At 37.1% G+C, this 27,496-nt stretch overlaps 4 protein-coding genes across 4 annotated transcripts; 2 read left to right on the top strand and 2 right to left on the bottom strand.

Annotated features, from left to right (window-relative positions):
* Positions 1 to 267: 267 nt before the first annotated feature.
* On the top strand, positions 268 to 10,130 carry LOC149602812 (ATP-binding cassette sub-family C member 3-like). Its single transcript, XM_089860265.1, has 6 exons — positions 268 to 419; positions 480 to 734; positions 9,288 to 9,491; positions 9,771 to 9,917; positions 10,002 to 10,013; positions 10,056 to 10,130. Exons 1-6 carry the CDS (start codon positions 399 to 401, stop codon positions 10,128 to 10,130), a joined length of 714 nt encoding a protein of 237 aa, XP_089716391.1. The 5' UTR covers positions 268 to 398.
* On the bottom strand, positions 5,811 to 8,084 carry LOC149602813 (uncharacterized). Its single transcript, XM_089860518.1, has 2 exons — positions 6,769 to 8,084; positions 5,811 to 6,702 (listed from the first exon to the last, which is right to left on the bottom strand). Exons 1-2 carry the CDS (start codon positions 7,203 to 7,205, stop codon positions 6,513 to 6,515), a joined length of 627 nt encoding a protein of 208 aa, XP_089716644.1. The 5' UTR covers positions 7,206 to 8,084; the 3' UTR covers positions 5,811 to 6,512.
* On the top strand, positions 10,046 to 20,647 carry LOC149602811 (multidrug resistance-associated protein 1-like). The gene is made up of 10 exons (XM_089860264.1): positions 10,046 to 10,255; positions 12,060 to 12,430; positions 13,009 to 13,176; positions 13,534 to 13,718; positions 14,905 to 15,010; positions 15,091 to 15,615; positions 16,664 to 16,863; positions 17,022 to 17,148; positions 18,311 to 19,080; positions 19,146 to 20,647. The coding sequence occupies exons 1-10, from the start codon at positions 10,198 to 10,200 to the stop codon at positions 19,255 to 19,257; spliced, it is 2,622 nt and encodes an 873-aa protein (XP_089716390.1). The 5' UTR covers positions 10,046 to 10,197; the 3' UTR covers positions 19,258 to 20,647.
* A 173-nt stretch (positions 20,648 to 20,820) lies between these two features.
* LOC149602810 (uncharacterized) lies at positions 20,821 to 21,385 on the bottom strand. The gene is made up of 2 exons (XM_089860519.1): positions 21,135 to 21,385; positions 20,821 to 21,073 (listed from the first exon to the last, which is right to left on the bottom strand). The coding sequence occupies exons 1-2, from the start codon at positions 21,224 to 21,226 to the stop codon at positions 20,821 to 20,823; spliced, it is 345 nt and encodes a 114-aa protein (XP_089716645.1). The 5' UTR covers positions 21,227 to 21,385.
* Positions 21,386 to 27,496: the final 6,111 nt, after the last annotated feature.

Raw genomic sequence — 27,496 nt, 5'->3', positions numbered from 1 at the left:
TTATGGAAAATCAAATTCAAATAAAAGATAAAGTGCACATTGCTTATACTGAAGCGTAGAGAGAGATCTAGTTACAAAAGAGCAATACATTTTCGGTTTTTGTGGGTCAGCTCTCTGGATGTTTACATTTCTTTTAAGGTCTTGATTCTAACAGTGTTTGAGATTGCAAGTGGTTGTTGTCTAAACTGCAATGAATTAAGTAAACTTTGGAACCTACAAACAGCTTACTCATTTATATTTTCAGTTCCATTATTGATTACTCTACAAGCGAAGATCCTTTGTGGAAGGGGATTTTCTACGCTTGCCTTTACGGGTTTGCCAGTCTTACGCAATCTTTGTTGCAAGAAGGCAGCGCTATTTTCCACACCAAACTAGGACTGAGACTAAAATCCGCCACCATGCACGTTCTGTACAAAAAAGTAAGTTAGTGTTATCGTGAGAGTGGGATGCTAGTTCATTAAGGAGATTCTTCGAAGCAGACATTTCGCTTGACAACCAGTGATCGACGTGACCTGACAATGGGCGAAATACTGAACACGATGTACGTCGACACTAACAGATTTCAAATTCTGTCGCCACAACTTGGCCTCTTATGGTCGGTACCTGTACAAACAGTACTGTGCTTCGCCTTCATGTATCAAGAACTGGGCTATTCAGCATTTGCTGGAATCGTACCTATTTTCGTTCTTCTTCCACTGAACTATCTCAGCACCAAGAAATGCAAAGCATTGCAGGTAAATGTTATCCAACTAAAACCCCACTAGACTGTAACGGTAATCATACGCATAAAAAGGGTGTTTTTGAAAAGTCCATGAATATTGAAGAAGCGTGTTTATTGGGCCCAACTGAGTGAAAAGTATTAAAGGACATGGGGTGCACAATATTTGGTTACGGAGATATGCCCCCCCAAACATTACTAGCTTGTTTTGAACTATTAATAATAATAATAGCTTCATTTCTAGAGCTCGGCATTATCGATCCATTATCCACGTTATTTTATCTTTATCCATGCTCGAAAATTATCCACAGAACTTACATGTTAAATCGTATTATAATCCACAAATTTGTTTATAAATAATCGGTTATCCACTAATTTGTGGATAATGGATAGATAATGCCGAGCTCTATTCATTTCAAGGATATTCCTATCAGCGTACAACTGTTTTACGTAGGAGTCCGGTTTAAGTTATAAAATGTTAATTAAAAGTTATCTTTGACATATTCCAGGATCTTTATTTTAAAAACAGATATTGACTTAATTTGTTTTATATCTCGTGCGAGAGAGTTCCTTAATTTTATTCCCCTGCTTTTGAGGCTCAGAGAACTATGAGGGGTTGGTTTCAGGGAGACGTAAAGTTTATTCACTGAACCACGAGTAGCATTTTTATGGCGTTTAGCTAATTAATTAGCGTACAAGAGCGCAGTATGTGATTTTAAGGACTTGCCAGGGATCCAACAATGAATCCAAAAATTGTTCGAATATAAATGTTGTACACACAGTTGGGCCCAATAAACACGCTCCTTCATTATTGATGGACATTTCAAAAACACCATGTATAGTAATAACGATCTCCAATAGAACTCATCAATGAAATATTAACGGTGATTTGTGATAAGGTTTTTCATAAAGTTCGCATTCGAAAAAATGTAGCCGGGGAAAAGCAAAGATGGAAGCCATTCTTCCTTCCCTCGACTGCGCAACGTCCCTGATCGAAAGTAATTTAAAAAATCGCCTTTTACATTCAGAGAAAACCAAAAATAACAAGCTGGTCCAGCAACCAGAACATTTTGCACACCCAATCAATTTATAGGACATTTTTCCAGTGAGGCAGTGACCCCTATAATTGTCTCAAAGTTATCTTATTTCCGTCCCTGCTTAAAATAAAACCGACGAAATAAATCACGGCTAGAAAAGGTTTAATTGGGGCGGAAATAACTGAAATACTTTGAGCCTCCTGGAAATTCGCGAGAGCGGAAATAAGCAGAAAACTTGAAATGTATCCAGGGGCACTATTCTCTAAAAATTTTAATGATTAAATACCCAAATCCAAATGTAAACATTAGGGTTGGTTCCATAAGGAGAGAGAGCTTAAAACCCTATTCTTTAATAGCGTTTTCCTTTGGGTCCTCGCGGAGCGCTCCCAAGGAGCAATAAAAATGGTAGTAGTAGTTTCCAGCTTCGTTAAAGACTGTTTTTGAAGAATAGGATCTCCTAGTTTTATTCCTCCATGGGAGCGCTCCGCGAGGACCCACGCTATAACCCAAATCCAAATCGACATTTGAATCTCCCGCCAAACATTTCACCATCTCAAATTATTCTCTTATTTCTTTAACCCAAATCGACATTTGAATCTCCCGCGAAACATTTACCCAAATGTACGTCACTTCCTCTTTCATTGCATAATTTATAAAACTAATTAATTATGAACATTTTTAACCATTTTTGGATATAATCGATTGTAACACACTTGTCATTAAATTTTCAGGGCTTATACTTAGCTTGAAAAATTGATATTTAAATCTAAGTAGGAGATTCAGTTAAGATTTTATGTTCGGCTCTAAAGCCTTAATAACAATGTTTAGTAAATAAATCATTATTAATGATTTATTTACTAATGTTACATTAATCACAATGTTTAGAGCCCGGCATTATCTATCCATTATCCAAGTTATTTTATCTTCATCCATACTCGAAAATTATCCACATAACTCATGCTAAATCGTATTATAATCCACAACTTTGTTTATAAATAATCGGTTATCCACCAATTTGTGGATAATGGATAGATAATGCCGAGCTCTAAACATTAATCATAATGTTTAGTAAATAATACAATTAGTCGCAGTGTATACAAAAATTATACTTAGCTTGAAAAATTGATATTTAAATCTAAGTAGGAAATTCAGTTAAGATTTGATAATTTTCGTTTTATTTGAACTAGTTTCTATATAGGAACTTAAATCAATTGGCCACTTGTATACACTTACCGACAAGTGATTTTACTAATCGGGAATCTGTTTATAACATTAAATCGGAACTTCAAGTGTCACAAGACAGTAGATCACAAAAATTATATTTAGCTTGATAAAATAAAATTCAGTTAAAGGAATAGACAAGCCTATTTTTTTTTCTTCTTGATATATTTATAAGTAGCGTAAGTGCAAAGATCCGGGTTTAATTTTTTAATTACGATTCCAGCTTTTCAATTAAATACCATTAATTAACTTATAAGTGCGTCGCCATTGACCCCTGTAATGAAGCTTCTCTGTATGTTGTGTGACGTGTTAGTCCAATCGATGATTGGCTCATCTAAGAACACACTCCGCCAGTAAGATAGTTCGTTTTACGCGTCGTCTGCTGCTAGAAACGTTCGCTTAATTTCGTTTTCTGGATCGTCTCACTATTTTTAAAGTAATGCCTAATTGTATTATAGCTAATTGTAAAAATTATCCCAAGCGGTGGGGTATTAGTTTTTTCAAAGTTCCACATGCTGGTCGCCATCCGGAAATTGCAAGACAATGGATAAAATATGCCAAAAGCCCTATTCAAAAGTTATATGAACCGGTATTGAGTAATAAGCCTTTGACAAGTGATGAAATAGATAGGTTGAAAAATCTGGACTTCAGAGTATGTGAGAGCCATTTCGCTTCCGATTCTATAGAACCGGTGGGAAAATGCTATTCAAAACAGAGGCTCAAAGAAGGAGCAGTACCAACATTAAACATTCCAAATGATGCAACAGAGCTTGAGTTAGTAGCTCCCCTACTAATTCAGGAAGATGTTCCCTCATTAGCCAATGTCCATGAAACTGGGACGCGGTTTGAAAGTGATTCTTGTGTCATCGGGATTCAATACGAAGCCAATACTTGTGACATCGGGATTCAATACGAAGCCAATACTTGTGACATCGGGATACAATGTGAAGGCACTACCTGTGAATTTGGGGTTCAGTATGAATCGGCTAGCTGTGAATTTGGGGTTCAGTATGAATCCTCACATAATTTACTTAAGTGTGATGTGAGTATTGATACGTGTACGGCTGAAGATATTAATTTTGAAATGTCTACGTTGCATAAGCAAAGAATGAAAGCCGTACAGAATGATCATTGTTACGGTACTGTACTGAGCACCCCCAAGCCAAAGACATCGCAGCACCATTCAACTCCTAAGGGATGTGTCGTACTCGACTCACAAATTGACTTGGATGAATCTTTAATTACCCCAATTAAGAACGATTCGCTTTATGAGCCAAGTTTAGACGACTCTACTTTATCTACAGAGTCCACTTTGGTAGATAATAATATATCAATCGGACAAAAATTAGTTGTAGAGAAAAAATACATAGTGTTTGAGAGTCAGCTTAACCAACTATTAGGCAGAGTGAAGTGTGAGAGAGCGGATTGCCAAAGTGTAGTTGACGTAACGGAGTCCGTAAAATATGACATTGGAACCCAGTTAACTGTTAAATTAACATGCATTAGCGGACACCAATTTATGTGGCAGTCGCAACCCGTGTTAGGAAAAATGCCAGCTGGAAATTTGCTACTCGCTGCTAGTATTTTGCTTTCAGGAGCTACATTTCACCGGATAAATTCAGTTTTTGAGTATATGGGTTTGCAAAGTATTGGCAGAACAACATTTTACCAAGCCCAGAAAACGTTGATTATACCCGAGATTAAGGTAGCTTGGAAAAATGAGCAAAGAAAAATATTTTCCGCGTTACACAATAGTGACGAAGTTAAAGTTTCGGCAGATGGGCGATTTGATTCACCAGGCCACTCTGCAAAATATTGCAGCTACACTTTCCTTGACCAAGCTACTGATAAATGTATTCATTTTGAGGTGGTTCAAAAGAATGAAGTGGAATTTAAATCAACTAATATGGAGTTAGAAGGTCTAAAACGATGCTTAGCTAAATTGATGAAGGAAGGAATTGAAATAAGCCAAATTACTTCTGATCGGCACATTCAAATTAGAGCATTCCTAAGGGACAGTTACCCTCAAATAGACCACCAGTTCGACGTGTGGCATTTGGCTAAGAATGTGGGAAAATTAATTACAGCCGCAGCTAAGAAGAAAGGGAACGCTGAACTGAAACCATGGATAAAATCTCTAACAAAGCATATGTGGTTTTGCGCTGAAAAGTGTAATGGTGATCCCAATGTGCTTGTTGACATGTGGAAATCTGTCTGCTATCACTTAACAAATGTGCATTCATTTCCAAGCCTTCTACATCACAAAAAATGTATTCATGAGCCTTTATCGTCTGAACAAATTAGACGGAAGAAATGGTTAAAAGTAGATAGTTCCGCTTATGAAGCAATAGACAATATTGTAAATAAAAATAAAACTTTAAAAGATCTTAGGCAAACATCGGAATTTTCTCACACTTCAAAACTGGAGTCATATCATAGCCTGTTGTTGAAGTATTGCCCCAAACAACAGGAGTTTGACTATGAAGTCATGGTTGCACGAACCATCTTAACTGCGTTAGACCACAATTTCAACGTTGATAGAAAATTTTACTTTGAAATGAAGAGTGATTCCACTACAAAAACCGGAAACAAAGAGGAATTTGAATATTATTATTCTAAAGCAACCGGAGAGTGGCATGCAAGACCACTAAAGGAACCAAAATCTTATAACTTTATATACACCATTCTGGAGAACATCGTCAACAGAAAACTTACAGCAGAAGAGGATATTCCATTAGCAAATCTAATGGTGAGCACTCGCAAAAGGATAAATATTGCCCCCATACCAAGACCAGACAAGTCCTCTTTAATAAAGGAGGCCAAAAAGAGAAGGCTTTTTCAAAATTAGATTAGTTTTTATGACGTAAACAGAAAAACTAGAAGTAAAATATCTTCTATTGAAAATAATTTCCTGAATACAGTGAATATTAAAATTTTGAACTTAATCGTAACACAATTGTTTTGGAGTAATTTCTTTATCACAAAATTCAATTTCTGGATTCACTTAATTTTAGTTAACATAAAATGGATTTGATTATTAAAATATCCAATATTGGGATTTAATTATTAAAAAATTCAATATAGGTATTTAATTATTAAAAAATTCAATATAGGGATTTAATTATTAAAAAATCCAACTTTGGGATTTAATTATTAAAAAATTCAATATTGGGATTTAATTATTAAAAAATCCAATATTGGGATTTAATTATTAAAAAATCCAATATTGGGATTTAATTATTAAAAAATCCAATATTGGGATTTAATTATTAAAAAATCCAATATTGGGATTTAATTATTAAAAATTCTACTTTTTGGAATTATCACAAAATCCAGTTTTTGGTTTTAATTATCACAACATCCAGTTTTTGATTTTAATTATCACAACATCCAGTTTTTGGATTAATTATCACAACATCCAGTTTTTGGATTTAATTATCACAAAATCAAATTGGAATAAATCAAAAGTTTTCCTTGAAGGCTCACACACTCATAGATTATTAGCAAATATCAATAAATATTAACTAGCGCATAAATCAATTCTCCAATCGAAATCCTTCAATTTCAACGCCAGGCTGGTAGCTGGTATACAAATTAACGTTTTCTTCGGGAAAGTTCTTTCTAATATTCAACAGAGTGCACAATGGAAGCATTTTCCTATTTCTCCTCCCTAATTTGTCAAATACCAAGTGTGTGTAGCTTCTGTAGGCTGTATAACGGTATGTTCTAGTAAAAATAATGTTATGTTACAGCATATTTTTGAAAATGGCACTGTAAATATTTAGCTTTTACTTGTTTGATAAGTTTGCCGGAGGAGCAGGTCTGCGACGTAAGTGCAGATAACTTTTGTACGTCGCTTTTAAAATGGGCTTTCTTAGACACATAGCTTTATAATCTGCATTGACAGTAATACAATGAGCAGAGCCTAACTCGTCTTCTGTTTCAAGGAAATTCACTGCTTCTGGAATTTGTTGGCAACAAATAAATCCCCCTCGAGCGTCTTTTACGTTGATATATTTTTTAAAGTTAGTCAACTTTTGCTCAGTATCGCCAAGGCCTAGCCAAGCGGGCACGCAATTACCGCATCTACAGTTTTCCATTATTTGATCCAAATTTATGTTTACAACCTGATTAAAGTTTATTTCCTCGTTCTGGGCATTTAAATCCATCTGTCGTAATTCCTCGTCTGTATACTCCGGCTCTACTTCGTAAGGATTAACCCGAGGCATGATGGCAAAATCAACCTTAATTTCTCTGCTACCGCAGCTACCTAACCAAGGCCCTGTTTATGTTGAAAGGACGTGTCAACCCGAAAATTCTCTACGTTAAAAGTAAAAGCATTGCCACTGTGATGCCCTCGGTCACTGAGGTTCGCGAATGACTGTTTGATGAACTTTGCTATGAAACATGACGGCAGAATATTATTGGCCACCAGAGGGTGAGCAAAAGCCAATAAGATTTTAGACTAGGAAATTGGCGAAATTTTTGAAAATACAGAAAGACACCTTACAGTACGGCCTAACGCGAAGGGGTCAGTATATTATGTTACATGCTCATATCTTCCTTAATATTGTAGATAAATGCATGGTTCCAATTTTAAATATGCATATTTTTATATGATATTTCCAATAAAAAATAAAAAATTCTAGGGTGAACCATTCCTTTAAGCAAAGGCTTAAACATTGCCGTCGGCAGTCCGCAAGATTCCCGCGTACGCAATATAGGACTCCCGGTCTACTCTACCGTCTACCGTAAAATCTGGCGCGTTTAGACCAGAGATCTATCCTTCGTTTATTCTCAGTATCATCTTAAGCTAAAAATATGAGGTTTTCTACGTACATAATTTACGATACCCCGGATAACGCGCGCGGTCTCTAGAGCCGCGCCAATCTTCCCTTATTTATTCTCAGTATCATCTTAAGCTTAAAATACGAGGTTACTAACCGACACGTCGCGCTCGGGAGCACGCCGCGCTCGGCATTCGAGGGATCAGGCAACTAGCGTAATACGCTTCCCATCGTACACCCTCAGAAAGACTTTATTACGGAGCGGCTTTCCCCTCGTCAACGAGAAACGCACGCCGTCCGAGGGATCAGCCAATGGCGTATTCCCCGAGTATTACCTTTTTGGTGGTTTTAATGCCGTAAATTTGGGAGATATGCCTTTAATCCGTTCTAATATTGAAATAAAAACTGTAAAAAGTAATCCCGAGTGTATTTCCGCGTTAAACGGCGTAATACGCTTCCCATCTTACACTCTCAGACTTTATTACAGAGTGGCTTCTCCCTCGTCAAATTTTCCGTATAGAGAAATATTTTGCAAACGCCATCTATGATGTCGTGTGCAAAATAAAAACCACCAAGATACCTCAAGATGATATAGAACATTTTACAAGCACTCGAATAAACAAACTCGAACTTTCCCCGTTTTAGATCGTTGTCACATTGCCAACCATAGAGAAAGCCAGCGAGGAGTAGAAATGGAGACAGACAGATTGGGGGTGAAATTGTAATCTACACCGCTAGCATTAACTCCCACAGTGGGAGAAAGAGGGTTGAAGGCAATTAATATGGTTCCTTCTGATCACGTGGTTTACTTTTTACCTTTCAAAGTGACAATGACGTCACGTAGAGGAATTACACTGGACGTGTCTGTGTGTGATTGGGGGGGGTTGTCATCAAAGCAAAGGTTTACGCAATCTTCTTATCATTTATTGTTGATCAATCGCCTTATATACTCTAAATTTCCAAAAATTGTAAAAGAGGCATACGCTTGAATTCAATCGTCAACAATAGCTATGTTTAAAATAATTTTAGGAATAAAGTTTCTTAAAACGATTTAACTAAGGAATTTCCAAAATGAATATAAAAATAATTTTATCAATTATATTTATTTAATTATAACCTCTTAATTGCGTTTCGACTCGAGGAGGTTTATTTTGCTTTCCCAACTTGTTGTACATACCTACGTTCTGGGAAATTGCGTGTTAGCTACGACAGGCGAATTTTTACCACTCCGAGTGACGATGACGTCACTGAGAGGTATTTCGCTGAACGTGGGTGTGTGTGTAACTGTCAGTCTGTCTGTCACTCCGTCACCGCGTTGCCAGTTGCAATATCGGAGCAAACGTATATGCTATACCCGGACTGCAGAGAGCAATTTTTGGCTTCTACTCCCATCTTTATGGTTAAGATTTACGCGGCGATCGGCTAGGAGAGGTTTATTTTGGTTTGCCAACTTGTATCTTTTACTGCAATATCACCACCGACGGAGTTTCTGTGAATAGTTTCTTGAATTATCTCACCTATTAGATTGAGCTGATGAAGCTGAAGGACAACAGAATGAAAATGATGAGTGAAATCTTGAACGGAGTCCGCGTCTTGAAGTTGTACGCCTGGGAGAGATCATTCCAAAGAATTGTTCTTGAAATCAGGAAGAAAGAAATTGCACTCATGAAGAAACAAGGCCTCTTCCAAGGAATAAATATGTTAATAACTGGTCTCATACCAGTTTTGGTACGAACATAAAAAATTTACAAGTTGATTATTGTTATCAATAATGGGAGCACAGAGAGGTGTAGAGATTTCAGCTCCGTATTAGTTTGTTCTGTAAGTGTTCTCACTCGAATTAAAAAAGAAAGATGTCCCTGAAATCTCTACGTTTGCTCTAGGCTCAAGAAAGGTGATGAAATAAGTTCAGGGTTGCTGGCTTTATTATTGTTGTAATCTCTTTCTAATTGTTCAACTTCAGGGCTTGAATTTAAGTTCCTACAGATTTTTTTTTTGCACATTCAGATTACTTACCAATGTTTTGCCATGTACGCATTCATTGACGACGATAACGTTCTTACCTCGAGGAAAGCTTTCGTGTCCTATCAGTTGGTGCGATTATTAGCGACGTCAATGCTTACGTTTCCGGATTTAGTAAATACTCTTATTTTGGTAAGTACGGGGTCAGGGAGGTTCAAAATATAAATCTAGTATTTCTCTAAAAATGACTTAAAATCAAAAAGTGACTATTTACAGACACACGTCTCGGTAAGGAGAATTTGAAACTTGTTGAGTTGTGAGGAAATCAAGCATTACGTGGAGCAAATGGCTAGCGACGATCAGTATGGTATGACAAATAATGAGGGAATTGAAAAAACGAAATAGGTCGTTTGCTATTTAAGCTCAAAATTATTTGTAGTTAAAGGTGGAAGCGCGAACTTGAGTGCGAAGAATGAGACCTTCTTCAGAACTTAACCCAACAATTGGTATAAACACACATGTAATGCAAGGTATGGTGTGGAGGGCGTGTTAGTTTCGTATGTGCTAACGTAGAAAAATACCATGTTTTCTAGCTCGCTATGATAATGTACGAGATTGTTCAACGGTTCAAGTACATTAATTTTTTACGCAGGGAATTTTATTTAAAACACACTGTTTTCCATCCAAATTTAAACAAACCAGAATCACACGCTCAGAGATCATAATCGTAAAAGCTTCTCAGTTTTTTACATTCGCAACTAAAAAGAAAGGTTTTCAACAACTGTTATTAAGTGACACCCCCACCCGAAGGGGGGTTTTCCTGGTAACACCAACCAGTGCAATTTTGCCGCAAGATTATCTCACTCTAGCCACGGCGCCCGTATTTCTCTCCCCCACACCAACCCTGGGAACCGGAACATAATAAAAATATATTGATTTTATGCACTTTCCAATAAACTGGTTTCGATACATAAGTTGATCAAATTAAACCAAAACTTGAGAGTTGCCACAATATACCAGGGTTGGCACGCTGGTATCCAGTCCGGTTTTATCCACCTGGATTAAACCGGTTTAAACCACGTTGAAAAATCCAGTGGATTTTTGAAAAATATAATAACAGATTACAGCGCAGGAACCATAAAGTGAGATGGAAGGAAAACTTTGACCCACATGTCTTTACCTCTTTATTTCATCGAAATGGTCCATTCCCATATATTGTGGGATATCTTGACGCACCCTCCTCCCTCTGCCCCACCTGAAGGTCGTGAGACTGAGTTGAATTTTCGCAACGCTAAATTGTTTGGTCGGACCGCGCGTTTAGAAATTTTTTTATCAGACCCTACACTATTCAAGATCACAAAAAAGCCTACCCGGGCCCGACCCTGCCATATTGAAGATCACAAAAAAGCCTACCCGGGCCCGAAACTGCCCCATTGAAGATCACAAAAAAGCCTACCCGGGCTCGACCCTGCCCCATTGAAGATCACAAAAAAAAGCCTACCAGGGCCCGACCTTGCCCTATTGAAGATAATAAAAATGTCTACCAGGGTAGACGGTATGAAAACTCTACCCGACCCGACCAGCAAAAGGTTTTAAGTAATTTTCTAACCCAACCAGACCTAGGATTTTTCGACCCGATATAGGTCGGGTTGGATTGAAAAATCCCGATTAAATCAGGGGCCCTACTCATCTCTAAGGGAAATGTCTGTAGTTTTATCAACTTTTATGTACAATATCCTCAATCAGACGGCCTAGTAGAAGACAACTATCGCACTAAATGTAAAAAGGAGTGCTAAAAATAAGCACTAGAGAGTAGTTTAAAAAAGCTGGATAAAACCAATAAAATCCGGTTTAAACCAGCAAAAAACCATACCAGTGGCTTTTTCAAGAAAAATCCGGATTTTTGCCAACTCTGCAATATACCCGGGTGAATTCCTTAACGATGCCAACTTTGTTTCTTTCCCAATACTTTAACAGCTGGAAGAACATCTTTTTGGCAAGAATCCCATCAAACTGGTTTTTCGTGTATCCGAAGTTGGGATAGCCCCTATAGCTATAAATAGCCGTCAAGGCATATTCCCATAGTCGCTTTATATAGAGGATCAAAAAGTATTCTGGGTGGGATATTCTTAGGCTTAGCGCAAAAATCAATTTTAGAAGGAACTTTACTACCACCTTTAAATTTTTTATTTTTGAAAACCAATTAACATGTCGTTTCTAAAGATCATTTAAAGACCTGAAGTCGCCTTTAAATTGTTTCCAGATATTTTTTGATCTCACAATTGGTCAACTTTGACCAATGTTAACATAAATTTATTTCTTTGAAAATTACAGCGATTGTGGTTCAGAACGGATCCTTTCATTGGAACCTGGAAGACAAAGCAATAGCGTCACTTCAGAATATCAATTTGAAAGTGTCCCGTGGCTCATTGGTGGCCGTGGTGGGTCCGGTTGGTTGTGGCAAGTCTTCCCTCTTGTCCGCTCTGGTTTCCGAGATGCAGAAGGTAGAGGGGGAGGTGAGAGTGGCCGGGAGAGTGGGATACGTCACTCAACAACCTTGGATACAGAACGCCTCACTTCGAAAGAATATACTTTTCGTCGACGACATGAACAAGAACAGATACGACTGCGTTATACGTGCATGCGCCCTACAACCAGACCTCGACCAACTACCAGCTGACGACGAAACGGAAATCGGAGAAAGAGTATTTAATATTGAAACCAGGAATACCTGTATTTCTTCTACTTTCAATCTTTAACAGACCATTTTCTGGGTCTTTCTACTTGAACTAAAAGTAACAGGCGGCTCCATTAACTCCCCCCCCTAGCATGCTGGCTAGCCTACTGAACACGAATTTTACCTTGCCAAAGGCAGGAACCAATCAGACCTAATGCACTAGGTCCCATTGGTTCCTGCCTATGGCTTAACTACCCTTTACCAAGCTTGGCCACTGTGTAGTAGAAAAGCCATCTTCAAGGGGCATCAACGGAGCCGCTCTTTGCTTTAAAGGGTAGAAATGGTTTAGAAACCGTCATCCCTGACGTCATGCGTGATTTATTTCAATTTGGAAAATTAGTATGGGGTCCATGGCCTTTTAAATATGTAGAAGAAATCAGTGTATTCCTGTTGTAACTAAAAATGTGAGAAAACAACCGAATAATGAACAAAATATAAATGTTTGCCTAAGTGGCGTCGGGCTGAACAAAAGAGATGAATTCAATGATGGTTCCATGGATGGCTGCTTTCGTTAGTAATGTGTTCGTTTACAAATTTTCATGATAGGGTATCAACTTGAGTGGTGGTCAGAAGCAAAGGGTCAACGTGGCCAGAGCAATTTATCGCAATGATGATGTTTATCTCTTTGATGACCCTTTGGGAGCAGTTGACTCTCACGTGGCCAAACATCTCTTCAACGAAGTTATCGGACACAAGGGATTACTTCGAAAGAAAGTAAGTACCGCTACTCTAATAATTGCTATGAAAGCGCTTAGCGACCATTAATCTAAATGAGATGTCGACGTGTCGTTTTATTTATAATAGTAAAATATGAGGGCCCGGAAGGTAATCGGTGTCTTTACTGATAAATAAATTTCAGCGGACATCTCGTATATGCATATTTATCTAAGCTGTCTAGATTTTGATTTAAATCCTTGCAACTTCAATAATAGTGGCTCGAAAAATGATGAAAATTTATTGATGCTGTGACTAGCTAACTCAAATAAACTCTAATGAGTCTTTCGCTTTTGAAAGCTGTATCTGTTTGGTAGTTTCTTGCTCGCTCGACAAATATCAATTAAACTCTTACAGACGAGAGTTTTGGTGACGCACAACTTGACCTTCATCCGAGAAATGGACGAGATCTTCTTCATGAATCAGGGACGAATCATCGAGAGGGGAACCTATGACGAAATCATGAGTCGTCAGGGAGTGGCCAGGGATTATTTCGTGCAACACATGAGTGGCATGAGGGTCGAGAATAAAGAAGAACCGTCGTGAGTAAATTTGGAGTTATATCAACTGTTGTTACCGACAGTACGTAGTATAGTCATAGAAATTTACTATACAAAATAACCAAGCAGGGGCGTCGACGTATGGGGGCAGTGGGGGCCTGAGCCCCCACGGGGAAAAATGAGAGGGGGCTCAGCCCCCTCTGGGAAGCTGCGTTTAATTTGGGTGCCACTGTGAGTCGGCCGAGACTGGTCCCCCACGCTCCCTCTTTTTACCCTATAAGGAAAAAATAAATGGCTTTTGTTGTTGAAATAATAGAGTTAATTTAGTCTATTTCACTATTTACGATTAGGTCTGTATTTATATCGATATAGAATATATATACTAAATTCCTCATAAACATTTTCTACTACATATGGATGTAGCAAGATTATATTCAGAACGGAGGTGCGCAAATGTTTTCAGGCTGGTTTTTTTAATACCAACCACTTGGCATCGCTTAGAAACGTCAATCAGTGACTGCAAATAGGTGGTTGGAGCGACCGAATTCTCCAGGAGTCTTGTGCTGAACCAAACGGACTTTTTATATTGCAGGGAGCCCAGCGGTCCTATATTTTCTACAAAATACTATTTATTTGAACCTGTCCCATATTATGTTATAATTTCATGAAAGGTCCTATTATATCCTATACTCTTGACTTAGTCTTATATCCTATACTTTTGACTTAGTCTTATATCCTATACTCTTGACATAGTCAAAGTTTTCGTATAGTTAAATGCCAAATTTGACAAAATTTAACTCTTTCATCGAGATAAAATTTAAAGACAGTGAAATTGCGGAGCTCGCTTCGCTCGCTCTGGAATTTTTACACATTAAGTTTTTTTCGAAGTAAAATCTGATTATTTTTTGTTGAGACTTTTCTGCACAGATTAGAAATCAAATAGGTTTACATATCAGGATCTTTAGTACAATATTTCCCATAAAACACCCTTTTTCTACTACAAAATCCTATATTTCATATTTTCCTATAAGGAAGAAAACATTTTGGCTTAGCTCCCTGGTGTTGCCTGGGAAAAATTATGATCGACGCCCCTGTAACCGAGGGAATTTCTTTCTGGCAAACCGCCATGTGGCGTGTACTGTTTGTAGAGATAGCCTTTCCTGAATTGATACTTGCAAGTTGAATACACATTGCTAATTTATAAATTTTTATAATGTAACTTTTGTAGTACGTTAAATATCACCGTTGAGAGATTTCATCTTGCATCACAAGGAAAAGCCTCTGATGAAGATGAGGCAAAACTCGTGACTATGGAGAGACTCAAAGAAGGAAACGTATGTGCTCTTTAATATACCAAGGAAGAATAAGGAGAACTAAAACGCTCTACACACAAAATGTTATTGCACGTTTCTAGATATCCGTATCACAATACAAACAATATTTGAAAGCGTATGGTATAATATGGTGTGCAATTTTCGAAGTATCAACCACCACTGTTGTTGTCCTTAATTTCGCGTCAGTTTACTGGCTGTCTCTGTGGTGCGCGGATTCTAAGGAAGATTTTAAAGCGAACCCAGACTTAAAGGCAACCCGTTTAGCGGTCTTAGTCGCTCTTGGTCTAAGCCAAGCCATTTTCGCATTTCTAAACGTAATCATCAACGTCTTTCGTTGTCTACGAGCGGCAAAATATCTACATAGGAAAATGCTCGACAGCATTTGTCGCTCTCCCATGGGTTTCTTCGACACAACCCCCGTTGGAAGAATACTCAATCGTTTCTCCCAAGATATCGACGCCCTGGACCAGCAATTACCTCCTGTGTTATTGCTCACCAATTTTGGATTGATAGTTTTAGTTGTTTACCCGATAGGAACTGCAATATTTCTACCATTATTCATAATTCCCTGCATTGTTGTTGTCATTGGATACCTTTTTCTTCAGGTAGGAACTAGATTTCAGACATCAGTCATAAGTAATTATTCAGTATCACTCTCAATTGTTAATTGTCGTAGTTCAACACGGTATTCGTATCGAGTGAGGGATAGTGGCTTTTGATCCTTGTTAAAATGGGAGTTGATTGCAGGTCAGAGCTTAAAGCTCTTCAAATGAGACTATACGAAAATAGAAAACATTAAAAATAGGCAATATTATTATCGAAATTTGCTAAATTTAACAGATTTTTTAGAATTTTTGATTGTTTAAGAAGTTTTATTAAATGGTATGGGAATTTACAATTTCATATGATATTTTAGCACGAAAGTGGTATTATATTACACTTTCAAGTCTCTACTTTCAAAATATAAAGTTTTTAAAATAATTGAACCAAAGTTTCTATTTTTAAAATCCATTGGAAAATCACGAAAACTCAGTTTCGATATATAAATCATTTTGTCTCGTCAGCTTGTTCGGTTGGTTTATGACATCACTATGACGTTGAGGAAAAAAGCGCGGGAATACTATACGCACGAGCGCGAGGTATACGCGTCTCGAGCTCTGTCCATGCTTTGATAGCGGAGAGAGTGGCACCATCTCGCGTGTGTGACGTCAAAAACAAGAAAACGTTGTAGCCTTTCTTAAAAAGTGGATTTAAATAATTTCATATGAAGCATTTTCAAATGCATGTTATCAAATAACTAGAAATCGGAGAATTAAAAGCTTGATATTTTTGAATTCACAGTAATTAATTCTATCTTTTGCTATATAAATCAGAGGTTTTTCAAACGAAGCTTCTCATACCCTTTAAACGACGGGAAAGAGGCCTGGGCACCACGACTTTAATTTATAAGCGAGACTTTTCCACCCAGCGCAATCAATAAACTACGAATGTTTTAAATATTGAACCGTTAAAGTGTTTTCTCATTAATATAAATTGTTGCTAAAAGTGTAGCAAGCATGCACGTCTTACCCGCGGCGTTCTCGCACTCGCTCCTGGGGAGAATAACTTTATAATATCCCACTTAAACTGAAGATTGTGCAATATATTTTGCAGCGTTTCTTGATGTCGAGCAATCGTCAATTCAAGCGGATAACAAGTTTGAGAAATTCCTTCTTGTTTTCGCACGTGGGAGGATCAGTGTCTGGCAGCACTGTCATCAGGGCGTGTGACGCCGAACGGAACTTCGAAGCACACTTCCTGAAACTAATCGACGAATGCACTGCCGCTAACTACATGATGAACATGGCGCAAAGGTATACATAATCTTGTAATTGTGTCATTTTTCAATCATTGCTTTTTCAGCATCCAAACTACATTTTTACCTTCGGGTTGAAAAGCGCTGTGGATGCTAATCAAAGCGGACATTCCAAGTCGCTACTCATTTCTCCATTTCAATAAAACTTCTTTCTAGATGGCTGACAGTACGCTACAATATCTTGGGAAATTGCTTGATGTTTTGCACCACAATTTTCATAAATTTGAGCAAAGGGACTCTGTCAGCTGATTTTGTAGGATTGATCTTGGCTAATGCCGATCGGGCAAGCAAAGCGATTAAATCAAAATCTTTTCCACAAGCTAAAAATCTCTACTGGTGTTTCGTTTGACTATTTATACTAGCGTCATTTTTAAACTTTGCTAAAGTGGGACATTGAAAAAGGACCAACAGTTAATGTATTAACTAAGAGTATCTCGAGATGGAATTGTATGCAGGGGTTGAAAGATAGATGGATATAGCCAAGCGAAGCAAAATATCACTGTAAAAAGTATTGTAACAATGCAATTATAGGTTAGGTTCAAACAAGACCGCCATTCTTGTACTCTTTTTCATAAAGAAGTCAGTTTGGCTTTCATTCTGGTACATTTATCTGAATACGGTTAATAGTTTTTTTATGAGGTGACGTTGACAAGCTCTTTTAGAGGTTTATTTGCGTTACTATGGTGTTGAATTTTTTGCTTTTAAAAATAAAATCGAAAGAACAAATTTTGGTCAGTAAGCAATGGTAAAACCGATTACTCGATAAACGTATATTCTACACTTTAGTTAAAAAGGGTGGAAATTGTGGGTTTTGCAAAAGAATCTGTTCGCACATTGGTTAATTTAAATCCACATTAGTCAAATTTCGTGTTTTGCGAAGAGCGCTTCTTCAAAAGTATAGCAACACATGAATTTTATAGGGTCGATTTTACTAAATTTTCGGTGATCTAACGCAGTCCAAACTGATTGAATCCTTTTTAAACGATTACAAATAGATAGTTTTCTCTGGCCTTTTTATGCTTTCATAGACATTCTTTTACAAAAGTTCGTAACATTAATTGGAAGGAAACGCAAAGTATAACGTTTATTTAGCGAACCAACGAGCTCTGAAAGAATGAAAACCCGTGATTATTATGCAGCTGCAAAGATGGTTGGATATTTCAGAAACGGGTATGACCAAAAAATAAAATATTTTCATACAATGAAATATTATGTATAATGAAAATAATATATTTTTGGTATGACATGGCACCCTTTCCCCTGCTTGGTCGAATTTTGGTGATTTAAATTCAAGTTCTTATCAGGTCTTATCTATGAAAGTTATTTTATTCTTTAATCTAATAGGCTAATGATAAATTCCCTTGAATTTTAAAAAGAAAGTGAACAAGCTTTCTGTCACGTGGAACAATACAAATACAGACTAATTTATTATTTTGCTCTAACAGCTTCTGCAATATCTGAAAGTCTTTATCACTTCCGCTACGGCTTTGGAATCAAATATAGTCTCAATAGAAAGAGTTGACGAATACTGTCATTTGGAGTCCGAGGCCGAGTGGGAGAAACCAGTATTTCAACCCCCATCTGACTGGCCTCAACGAGGACAAATCATAATTCAGAACTACAGTACCAGATGCCGAGAGGGATTGGATTTGGTCTTGAAGGACCTAGATGTCAGGATCGAAGCCGGAGAGAAGGTAGGCGTGGTGGGGCGGACAGGAGCGGGAAAATCGTCGCTGACGCTGGCGCTCTTCCGTCTCATCGAGAGAGTGAGCGGCCAGATCGTCATAGACGGAGTTGAAGTGGAGGGATTGGGCTTGTCCGATTTGAGATCGCGACTGACCATCATCCCCCAAGAGCCCGTCCTCTTCTCGGGCACACTAAGGTTCAACCTGGATCCCTTCGGTCAACAAGACGACGAGCGGCTGTGGGCAGCCCTGGAACAATCGCACCTGAAATCCTTCGTGGCGTCACTCGAGCAGGGACTGGATCACCCCGTGGCTGAAGGAGGGAAAAATATGAGCGTCGGACAGCGTCAGTTGGTCTGCTTGGCTCGTGCCATATTAAGGAACACCAAGATCTTGATCTTGGACGAAGCGACGGCCTCGGTCGACATGGACACCGACAATCTCATTCAAGAGACCATCAAGAAGGAATTCGGCAACTCTACCATCATCACCATCGCGCACAGAATAAACACCATCTTAGACTACGACAAGTTAGTTTACCTACCTATTAAATCGGCGTAAAATGAATTATTTGATACCTCTTAACTCTTCTCAGGGTGATGGTTCTCAATCAGGGCCGCATTGTGGAATTTGACTCTCCAGATACTCTCTTGAGGAATGAAAAATCAATGTTCTACGTTTCGGCCGAAGATGCCAACATATACTAGATAACCTTTAAATTAAGCACCTATGTCTTAGGTTTAATGTTGTGTACAGTTCGTTAAGAGTCTGAAGAATAACCTTTATATTTTATTTTATTACCAATAGAGCGACTTAATATATCTATAACAGTACGTTTACTTAAAGTCATTGACAGACGTAAGAACTTTAAAAAATTAGGTTCCATTTAAACTTTAGAGATAAGATATAACATAAAATGGCCAACTCGTAACATTCGCTAGGTCTACATGACAAAAATTGTTCCGTAATTCAGCCTAAAATTTTTCATTTAAAAAAATATTTAACTTAGTATAATTTTCCGAAACTCAAAAAATATTTTTTTCGTTGAAGCATAATTATTTTTAGGCAAAATAGATTGCAGTTTCGCATTAGGCTGAAGACATTAAACTCCGGCGACAGCCATGAAGGCGGTACTACCTTTTCCAGTGATAACGCTTACCTTCGGTGTTGCGCGCTTAATACGTCTAAAATAAAGACAACGATCGAACACTGGACAAGCGGTGCAAAATCACTGGTTTATTCAACTTGCTTGAACCGTACTACCATGGCAATGATAAATGGCAAGTAATTTCAGTTTTTGCCGCGGATGTCTGTTCAATTCCAATTAATAATGAGGAAGTTGGTCTGTCTGATTGCCAGTACTTGTTAGAGTACTGTACCGATGGGGAAAGGTTCTAGCTTACAAATAGGGTTTTTAAAAACTAAGGCTGTACATTCCTGATTCTACGGTGTTGAGGTAATGAGAAAAAATAATGTTGACGTACCAAAAGTTGTTGAAGGTACAACCGATTGGGGCCAAGTTATAGATCTTGACTAATCTCACTTTCGAGAAAAAGGAGACAATGTTAATAGCAGTAGATGTTGAGGAACATTAAGTGTCGGTGAAGATAACGATAATAAGGGATCATTGAATAATAACCTAGCGAAAAAAAGGGATCAATCCAAAATTGGGTCCAAGGAAACGAAGAAGCAGACGTTGACATGCAATTCAGTACTTCACTAAACTTGCCACAGTTCGTTTTCACATAAATTTTTGTTTGAATAGATTTCGTTTTTCCCTTAAATGTCGTTTGCGTCTTTTTATCACTATGTTCTTTATAAGTAAAGTCACATTACGTTGAAATATTCATATCTAAAGACAATTGAAGGGATTAAACTCGGGCAGAGTGGTGGAGAACAATGGATCTTGACGTTATTTTAATGTGAAAAGATTATCGCCAGGCGGGGTCGAAATGACAAAAAGCAACTAATTTAAGGTCTATCTTATTGGCTAATTTTAAATTTCAGTCCCGTGAGCCGATTTTCGGGAGTTTCGTGACGCCTTGTACTGTATCTTTAAACGCGACTTTTCTTTGCATTTAGTATTTAGAGTTACGCGCAAATGTCTCAATGATTTACTCCTAAATCGTTGAAAGTGTTAAATTTATAGCATAAGCGCAATAAATTATTATGTTTAAATATGTTTCTTTGTATTTACTAATTATTAATATACTTTAATTATTAAAGCTTTGGCATACGCTACGCATCGCTTCAAATTGCGCTGATGTGTATCAAACTTCAGAGTTATGACAGACTCCTGATGTGTAAACGTGAACTTTCAACGTGTTCACGTATATTTCGAGAAAGTGGGTGATGAAGGAGGCGGTGAAGCCCAGGATACAGATGCCAAAAATGGCCTTAAAAGCTTTCAAGTTGATTACGACAAAATCATCCGGTGTTTCGACTGTCTGACAAGGATGCGATTCCACTTTGAGAGATGGATTCAGATCCCCGTAGCAACCACCCTCAGTCAGCTGGCGCAATCTGACAAATAAGAAATTTAACTATACCACAATTAACGAGGAACTTTAAAGTAGAAAGTAACCTTTTGTTGACCGTCTCTATCAGGGTTTTCGAAATGTTTCTGCTGAAATGGATCGCTCTGTAGGTTGTCATTAAAGGATTGCTTAATTTCATTTTACAAATTGGCGTATCTGCCTTTGATTACATTCCATAGAATAGCGTCAGACGAGATGATGAATTTCTCTCGATTTTCAATTCCCGCATGAATATTGGCATTTCTTATTATGTTGCTCATTTTCTGGTAACACATATGTGGATTCGCGTTAGCTCGCGTTGCTACTTCCGCAAATGCGGAGCTAGTCAATGCATTTTTCTAAAACGTAAATTAAAAAAGTAAGTCAATGAATGGTGTTTTATCTTTCTCAAATTCATTTAAGGGCATTGTCGTTCTTCCAAATTCCTAGTTCCTGGAAATATCTAACAGCCTTGCAGTGTACCTTACAACAAAGGGTTTAGTTGGCCGGTGGCTATGGTGTACGTACAAAAATATAGAGCTTATATTGATGTGCAGAACATTGAAGAACATGTAAGCTCTAACCTGGAAATTTTTAGAGACATAACCACGCCGCTAAATTTTCTTAAGCAATCGATAATTTACAAATGTATTTAGCAGTGAATACAAACACCTATTAATAGGTGGATATATAAAGTATTTGGTCTTGCTGAACTTGTTAAAAAATAAGAAATCGTCATCACAGTTGCGCGAGATTTTGCACGTGACGTGAGTCTGGTGATTTATTGTTAAGCCGTGAGGAAATTTTTTTATTCGCAATATCTTATAGCATGAAAACAAATTTCCTCAAGCGTATTCTTTCCATAATCTTACGAATTTGAGCGCCAGCGTCATTTCTCCAGACTAGAAACGTCACTCGTGACGATTTTTTATATTTCTCAGTTAGCTCCTCCTACTTTATATATTTACCTATTGTCTAAATTGAGAGGATTATGCAAAGGTGTTATTTTTCGTTTTGTCGTTTAATGGAGCGTCCATGTAATTGGACCACTTCCGTAAAAGGTTCCATCCTCTAAAACACAAACCGTGTAATGTTCATGAACCACATTGCTTTCTAAAATTACCCGAATAAAACTGTAGGTGGCGTCGCTTTTCGACAAAACAGGATCTGCATCCGGAAAGTGAAATACATCGTGTATGTTATCGAAGGGGTGGGCTTCTAATTTGTTCGAAAACTGCGATGTCATTTCCGAAGACACAAACACCAATACTACGAAAGAAGCCAAACTCCACACGACAGAAAGAAACCGAGAGACTCCCTCACACTTCAAACCTTGGGGACCTTAAGAAAACAGACGGTTAAAATTTTAAAACGGACAAAGAGTTTCTATTAAAGGTGTTACTCGTTCCCAGAAGACATTGTAACAAAAACATGGGAGGAAGTTCCGATTTCACTTTCCCGTATTTCGAGCTCAGTTTCCCCGCCATGAAAACCACCAGAGCCAGCCCAAAGAGAACCATAACTATCTACAATAATAAAAAAAAAATAAAAATGATTTTCGATACCTTTTAGTATGGAGACAAATTTCAATGTAAAATATTAAACTGCTCAATCTATGGCAGTTAGTGTCATTATCAACTCTTGTACAATTTTATTTAGAAGTTAATTTACCCATTTGTCAATAACAGAATAAATATCATTATCATTTGATTGATTTGTTCCGAATAATATTTGCGTCCTCATAATCAAAAACGGGTGCGATATAAGGAAGGAATTGAAGCGTTCTTGGGACAGGACGAATGGGGTTAAAGTAAAATATCCTTCCTGTGTAATGAAGGTGTTATTTGTATTAAATTAGGAAGAGGCTGGTCGCGTATTTTGAATTACACGATGACTGACATTTCTCTGGAGCATACCGAGAACCCCATTCCACGAATTACCAACTTTCGCTCCCCAAATTGGTTCAGTACTCGGAATGGTAGTAACGCTGCCAAATTATTTTGATTAATTTTGTTATTAGATTGAAAAGTTATTCCAAATTATATTACTTGATATTGTCATGAATTTTTAGAACACGGAGCAAATTTATCATATAGCCAGTAATCTCTCCCTGGTTTTTCACAATAACATATGGTGAAAACTGATAACAAAGATAAATGTACGGGGAGTGAATTTCTACCAAGGCATGCTTGTAGAAATTGAAAAATTGTAAATTATTTCAAATATCATGGGAGCGGTAAACCCAAGAATTTAAATCATTTCGAGTGGAAAGAATTTTAAAACAAAATGCTTGAAGTTGAAACTCACGTTACGGAAGACTGCTGTGTAGTTTTTTGATATATCGGAGTTCATTATGTCTTTGTCTTCTTTAGATTAAACTTGTATACTCGTGTGGATCTGCTTTCAATTGCTAGGTGCGATTTCTGAAATGTAATAGAAGTAAATAGCAAAATTCCGAAAGAAACTTTATTTTGGCTTATTTTCGATCTACGCTCGCTTTCTTCCTGAATTTGTTTTTGCAGATATGGCCTTGTAAGAATTCGTGTGACGAATACATCTGTAACATTTATTTCTTTTGCACGCATTCCCTTAAAAGCTTTTATATGTTCGCAATTGAGTGTAGCTTTTTTTGTATAAATAACCATTTTGTAAAAGGGCGGCGCTCCACGGATGCGCACCGATACTGTACCTATAAAACTTTAAATATTGAAATTAGACTTCATTTGACGATTTTAATCAGAATTTATGAAATGTTTCCCAGAAAAAAAGACCCTGATATTATTAATTTAAATTGTCAATCGTGTTTGGCATACAATATACCCAGTTTACAGTGGCATTTGGCTTTTAGTAATTAAAACTCTGCAATTACAGCTAGTAACTTGGCAGGATTAAATAGTTCTACTTTGATGCATAGGATTGCGATTATCAAATGTAGCTGGGTTGAAATTAATAAAAAAAATACAGTTAATTTCATATTTTTGGGTAAGTTGTAATTAATGTTTGTTTTACTTCAAAGCACCCTTTCGTTATCCCCAATCTCAATTTTAATAATTAAGTACTAGAATAAACACTTTTTAAAAGCCCCCAAAAACAACCTTTATCTAGGAAATAAACTCTTTCATTTTCAAAAATAGGATTTCTTAGGGCTGAGCGAGCCCTGATTTTTTGGGTTCGAGCCGAGCCTCGGATTTCGCTTTTTTCGGTTATCGAGCTTCGAGCCGAGCCTCGAGTTTCTTATCGAGCTTCGAGCCTTAAGCTGCATGTTCAAAATCTGGTTTCGAGCTTTTATCGAGCTTAAAATTTCAATGCCGAGCCTTAACGACTTTCAATTTTAGCTCTTAATTTGGAATGATATTCCTTTACAATTTCAATTACTGTCCTTAGTAAAGAAAAAAACCCTATTAATTCGTATATATAACAGTTAAACTTTTATTTGACTATAATTAATCTTGAAACCTATTATCACTAATCGAAATTACTTACGTGCATTGACAATCGCATTGATAATACAAACCAAGCGTATTTTTCTATACATAAAAGTAAAACTAAAACTTCAAGAATGATTATTAATTTTTTTCTTTGCCCAAAAGTGGAAGTAAAACTTACGCCAATCAAATGTGGGATTACAAAAAAGACACCAACCAGAATAAATTCCTATTTCGCGTGTCACTGCAGCGTCTCAACATTCAGTAGATTGTGTTAGATGGTAATTCTTGACCTTTAACCTAATCTAGAATCTAACAGACCACTGACTGAACCTCGATAACCTTAAGCCTTGGTCTCGAGCTTTTATCGAGCTTTTTTCCGAGGCTCGAAAACTTGTCGAGCCTTTCAAAAGTTGCTTATCGAGTACTCACACAGGCCTAGGATTTCTTGTAAAAAGCCCTAATCTTTAAGACAAAGTAATTTATAAAAAAAAGTATCTGTGGAAATGTTACAATTATTAAAAATTATTATTGAGACAATAAATGGAAAAAATATGGGTCTCAAATTTTTGAGCCAAATTGCTTTCCGAAAGAAATTAATTTACAAATTATCTAAAGATCCTACAATATAAAGTGTTTCATATTTAAATATTATGAAATTTTTGAAACGAAAGCTAGTAAAATCAAACCTTGTTGTACAAAAAAGTCTTGGTTTGGACCAAGGCCGAAAAAACAAACGATATGAGTGACGTTTGTTAGACAATTTCCTTAAAAAAACCGAAACAAATTTAATGCCTTTTCTATGAGACACTAACCCTAATAAGGTGATTTTTTCGTTTAGCATTACAAACCGGTGTCAAGTCATATCTACAAGGGCCTACCGGGCCTGTAGAATTAATTAATTAATTCATTTCCAGATGTCTCAATTGTAGTGGCTTTTAGATAATCCTCAATGCTCGAGGGACGCTTAAATTTTTTTTTAGTTTTACATGTAATTGGTCCTTCCTTTTCAAACTGCATTCTATTAATGTTTAAATCCCCATATAGTCACGATGACAGTTTCGCCACTCAAAGGTTCAGAACACAAAACTCACTTATTCGCTTCATTCATCTTAAATTTTAAATAACGTTTGGTTAAATTAAATATTTATCAAGTTCTTTTTAAAAAATAGTGATGCTATAGACATAGCTTACTCTATTGGGAAATTGGAATAGAAACAAAAACTAACAATACACACTGAAGCTAAGAAAATCGATAAAGCTTGAGGCTTCAGTTCCATGAACGACGTAACAGGCTTAAATTACTAGACGCGCCGAAATGTGCGTAGGGTCTCAAACGATTCAATAAATCTCGAGATTAATTTGATCGATTTTTCAATAAAACGGAAAACTTAGTATGGTTTAGCGTAAACAAATGTAAATAAGGATGGTTTTAGAAAAAACTAAAATACGTTCAACATTTAAGAATTATGGAAAGCAAAATATTTTTGCTTTTTTTTCCATGAGAAGCGTGAACACCTGTAATATCAAAGTAAGGGCTACAAAATAGGATCGGTTTGGATTTTAATCCTCATAAGATATCGTTTAAAACAAACTTCATGTAAATCGATATATTAGATCTCGAGATATAGAAACATCTGGTACGGCGGCCATTTTCTAAGATGGCGGCGAAAGCCGGAGCCGGAGGCTTGGGGACTTTTGGAACATTAATAAGGACCATATGCTCTTTCGATTCTGAAATTTTCAGCTTGGTCATATTTAGTTCTTTTCTTTGGCCAAAAAATGAATATTTACCCTGTAGCAGAAGTTATATAATAAACCTCCCTACGGGAGGAAAATATACAAGACGCCATAGGCGTAAAGGCCCGCTTTCAATCAAGCATTTATGATCAAAAATGCAAGCTTTTGCTTGAAAAATCACAGCGAAACGTAAAAGCAAAATATTTAGCCGTTTTCAATCGCGTTTGGGCTGAAGCTTTAAGCTTTCATAGGCGCCGCTTTTGCTTGAATGTTTGTTCAAGCAGATATCTATCCTCTGTAGATATTTGCGTTAACTTTTTGCTTTCAAGCGCGATGGAGGATGACGTCACAGTTTAGTGTCCAATAGAAATTCTCCATTTTTCATGTCTCTGAGTGTGTGTTGACCGTTCGACTCGGAGATGTTTAGTTTTATGTTATACATTGAATAACTTGTGACAATTATGCTATTATTGAAAATGGCAAAAAAAAAATAAATAAATAATAAAAGAAATGCTACGGAAAGAAAGATAGGCAGAAGGTGGCGCTGTTAAAAATTGGTGAGACATAAAGCAAACTTACGTAACCGAGGCTTAACATACGCCGTCTTTTCGAGGTAAGGTAATCGAAACCTGGCATTTTCCAAAATATATTTAAAATTATTTTTCAAATTACTATTTAAAATATTATTTTTTCATATTATTTAAAATAAATTTATATAATTTAAAATAATATTTTGTTAATGAATTAAATAGCTTAAAATAAATATAAAAATTTTTAACCAAAATTTCAAGGTAGGCTCGAACGCGCGAGCCTCGGTTTTAAAACAATCCTCGAGGAAAAAATTGTCGAGCGTTTTACCACCGGGCTATGACTAGCTCTGCGATGTTCCTTCTGTTTGCGTACTGTATACACATTCTAAAGCTAGAGTTGACTGCCAGCTGAGGGTGAAAATTAAGGTGGGGTGTCCGACGCCGTCCAGTAAGCGGTGTGACGAAGACGAAACGAAGGAGGAGTTAAACTCTACGATTATGCTCCCCAATATTTTTACGCCATCTAGCGATGGGCGCAAAAATAAAAACTGCAAAACTACTAACTGTTTTCAAACTGGTCGCGCAAAGCTTTTAAAGCGTACGGTTACCGATATCACGTGATAGTGGGCGGGTACCTAAAACTATAAACAAATATGGCGCTTAACAAAAAAAGACGGCGTGTGTTAAGCCTCGGTTACGTAAGTTTGCTTTATGTCTCACCAATTTTTAACAGCG

The sequence above is a fragment of the Phalangium opilio genome, unplaced genomic scaffold (assembly GCF_054372755.1).
Source record: "Phalangium opilio isolate 3A_F unplaced genomic scaffold, DU_Popi_V2 ptg000352l_1, whole genome shotgun sequence".
Taxonomy (NCBI): domain Eukaryota; kingdom Metazoa; phylum Arthropoda; class Arachnida; order Opiliones; family Phalangiidae; genus Phalangium; species Phalangium opilio.
Note: the sequence above shows the minus strand (reverse complement) of the source record. Positions and strands in the feature narration are given on the sequence as shown.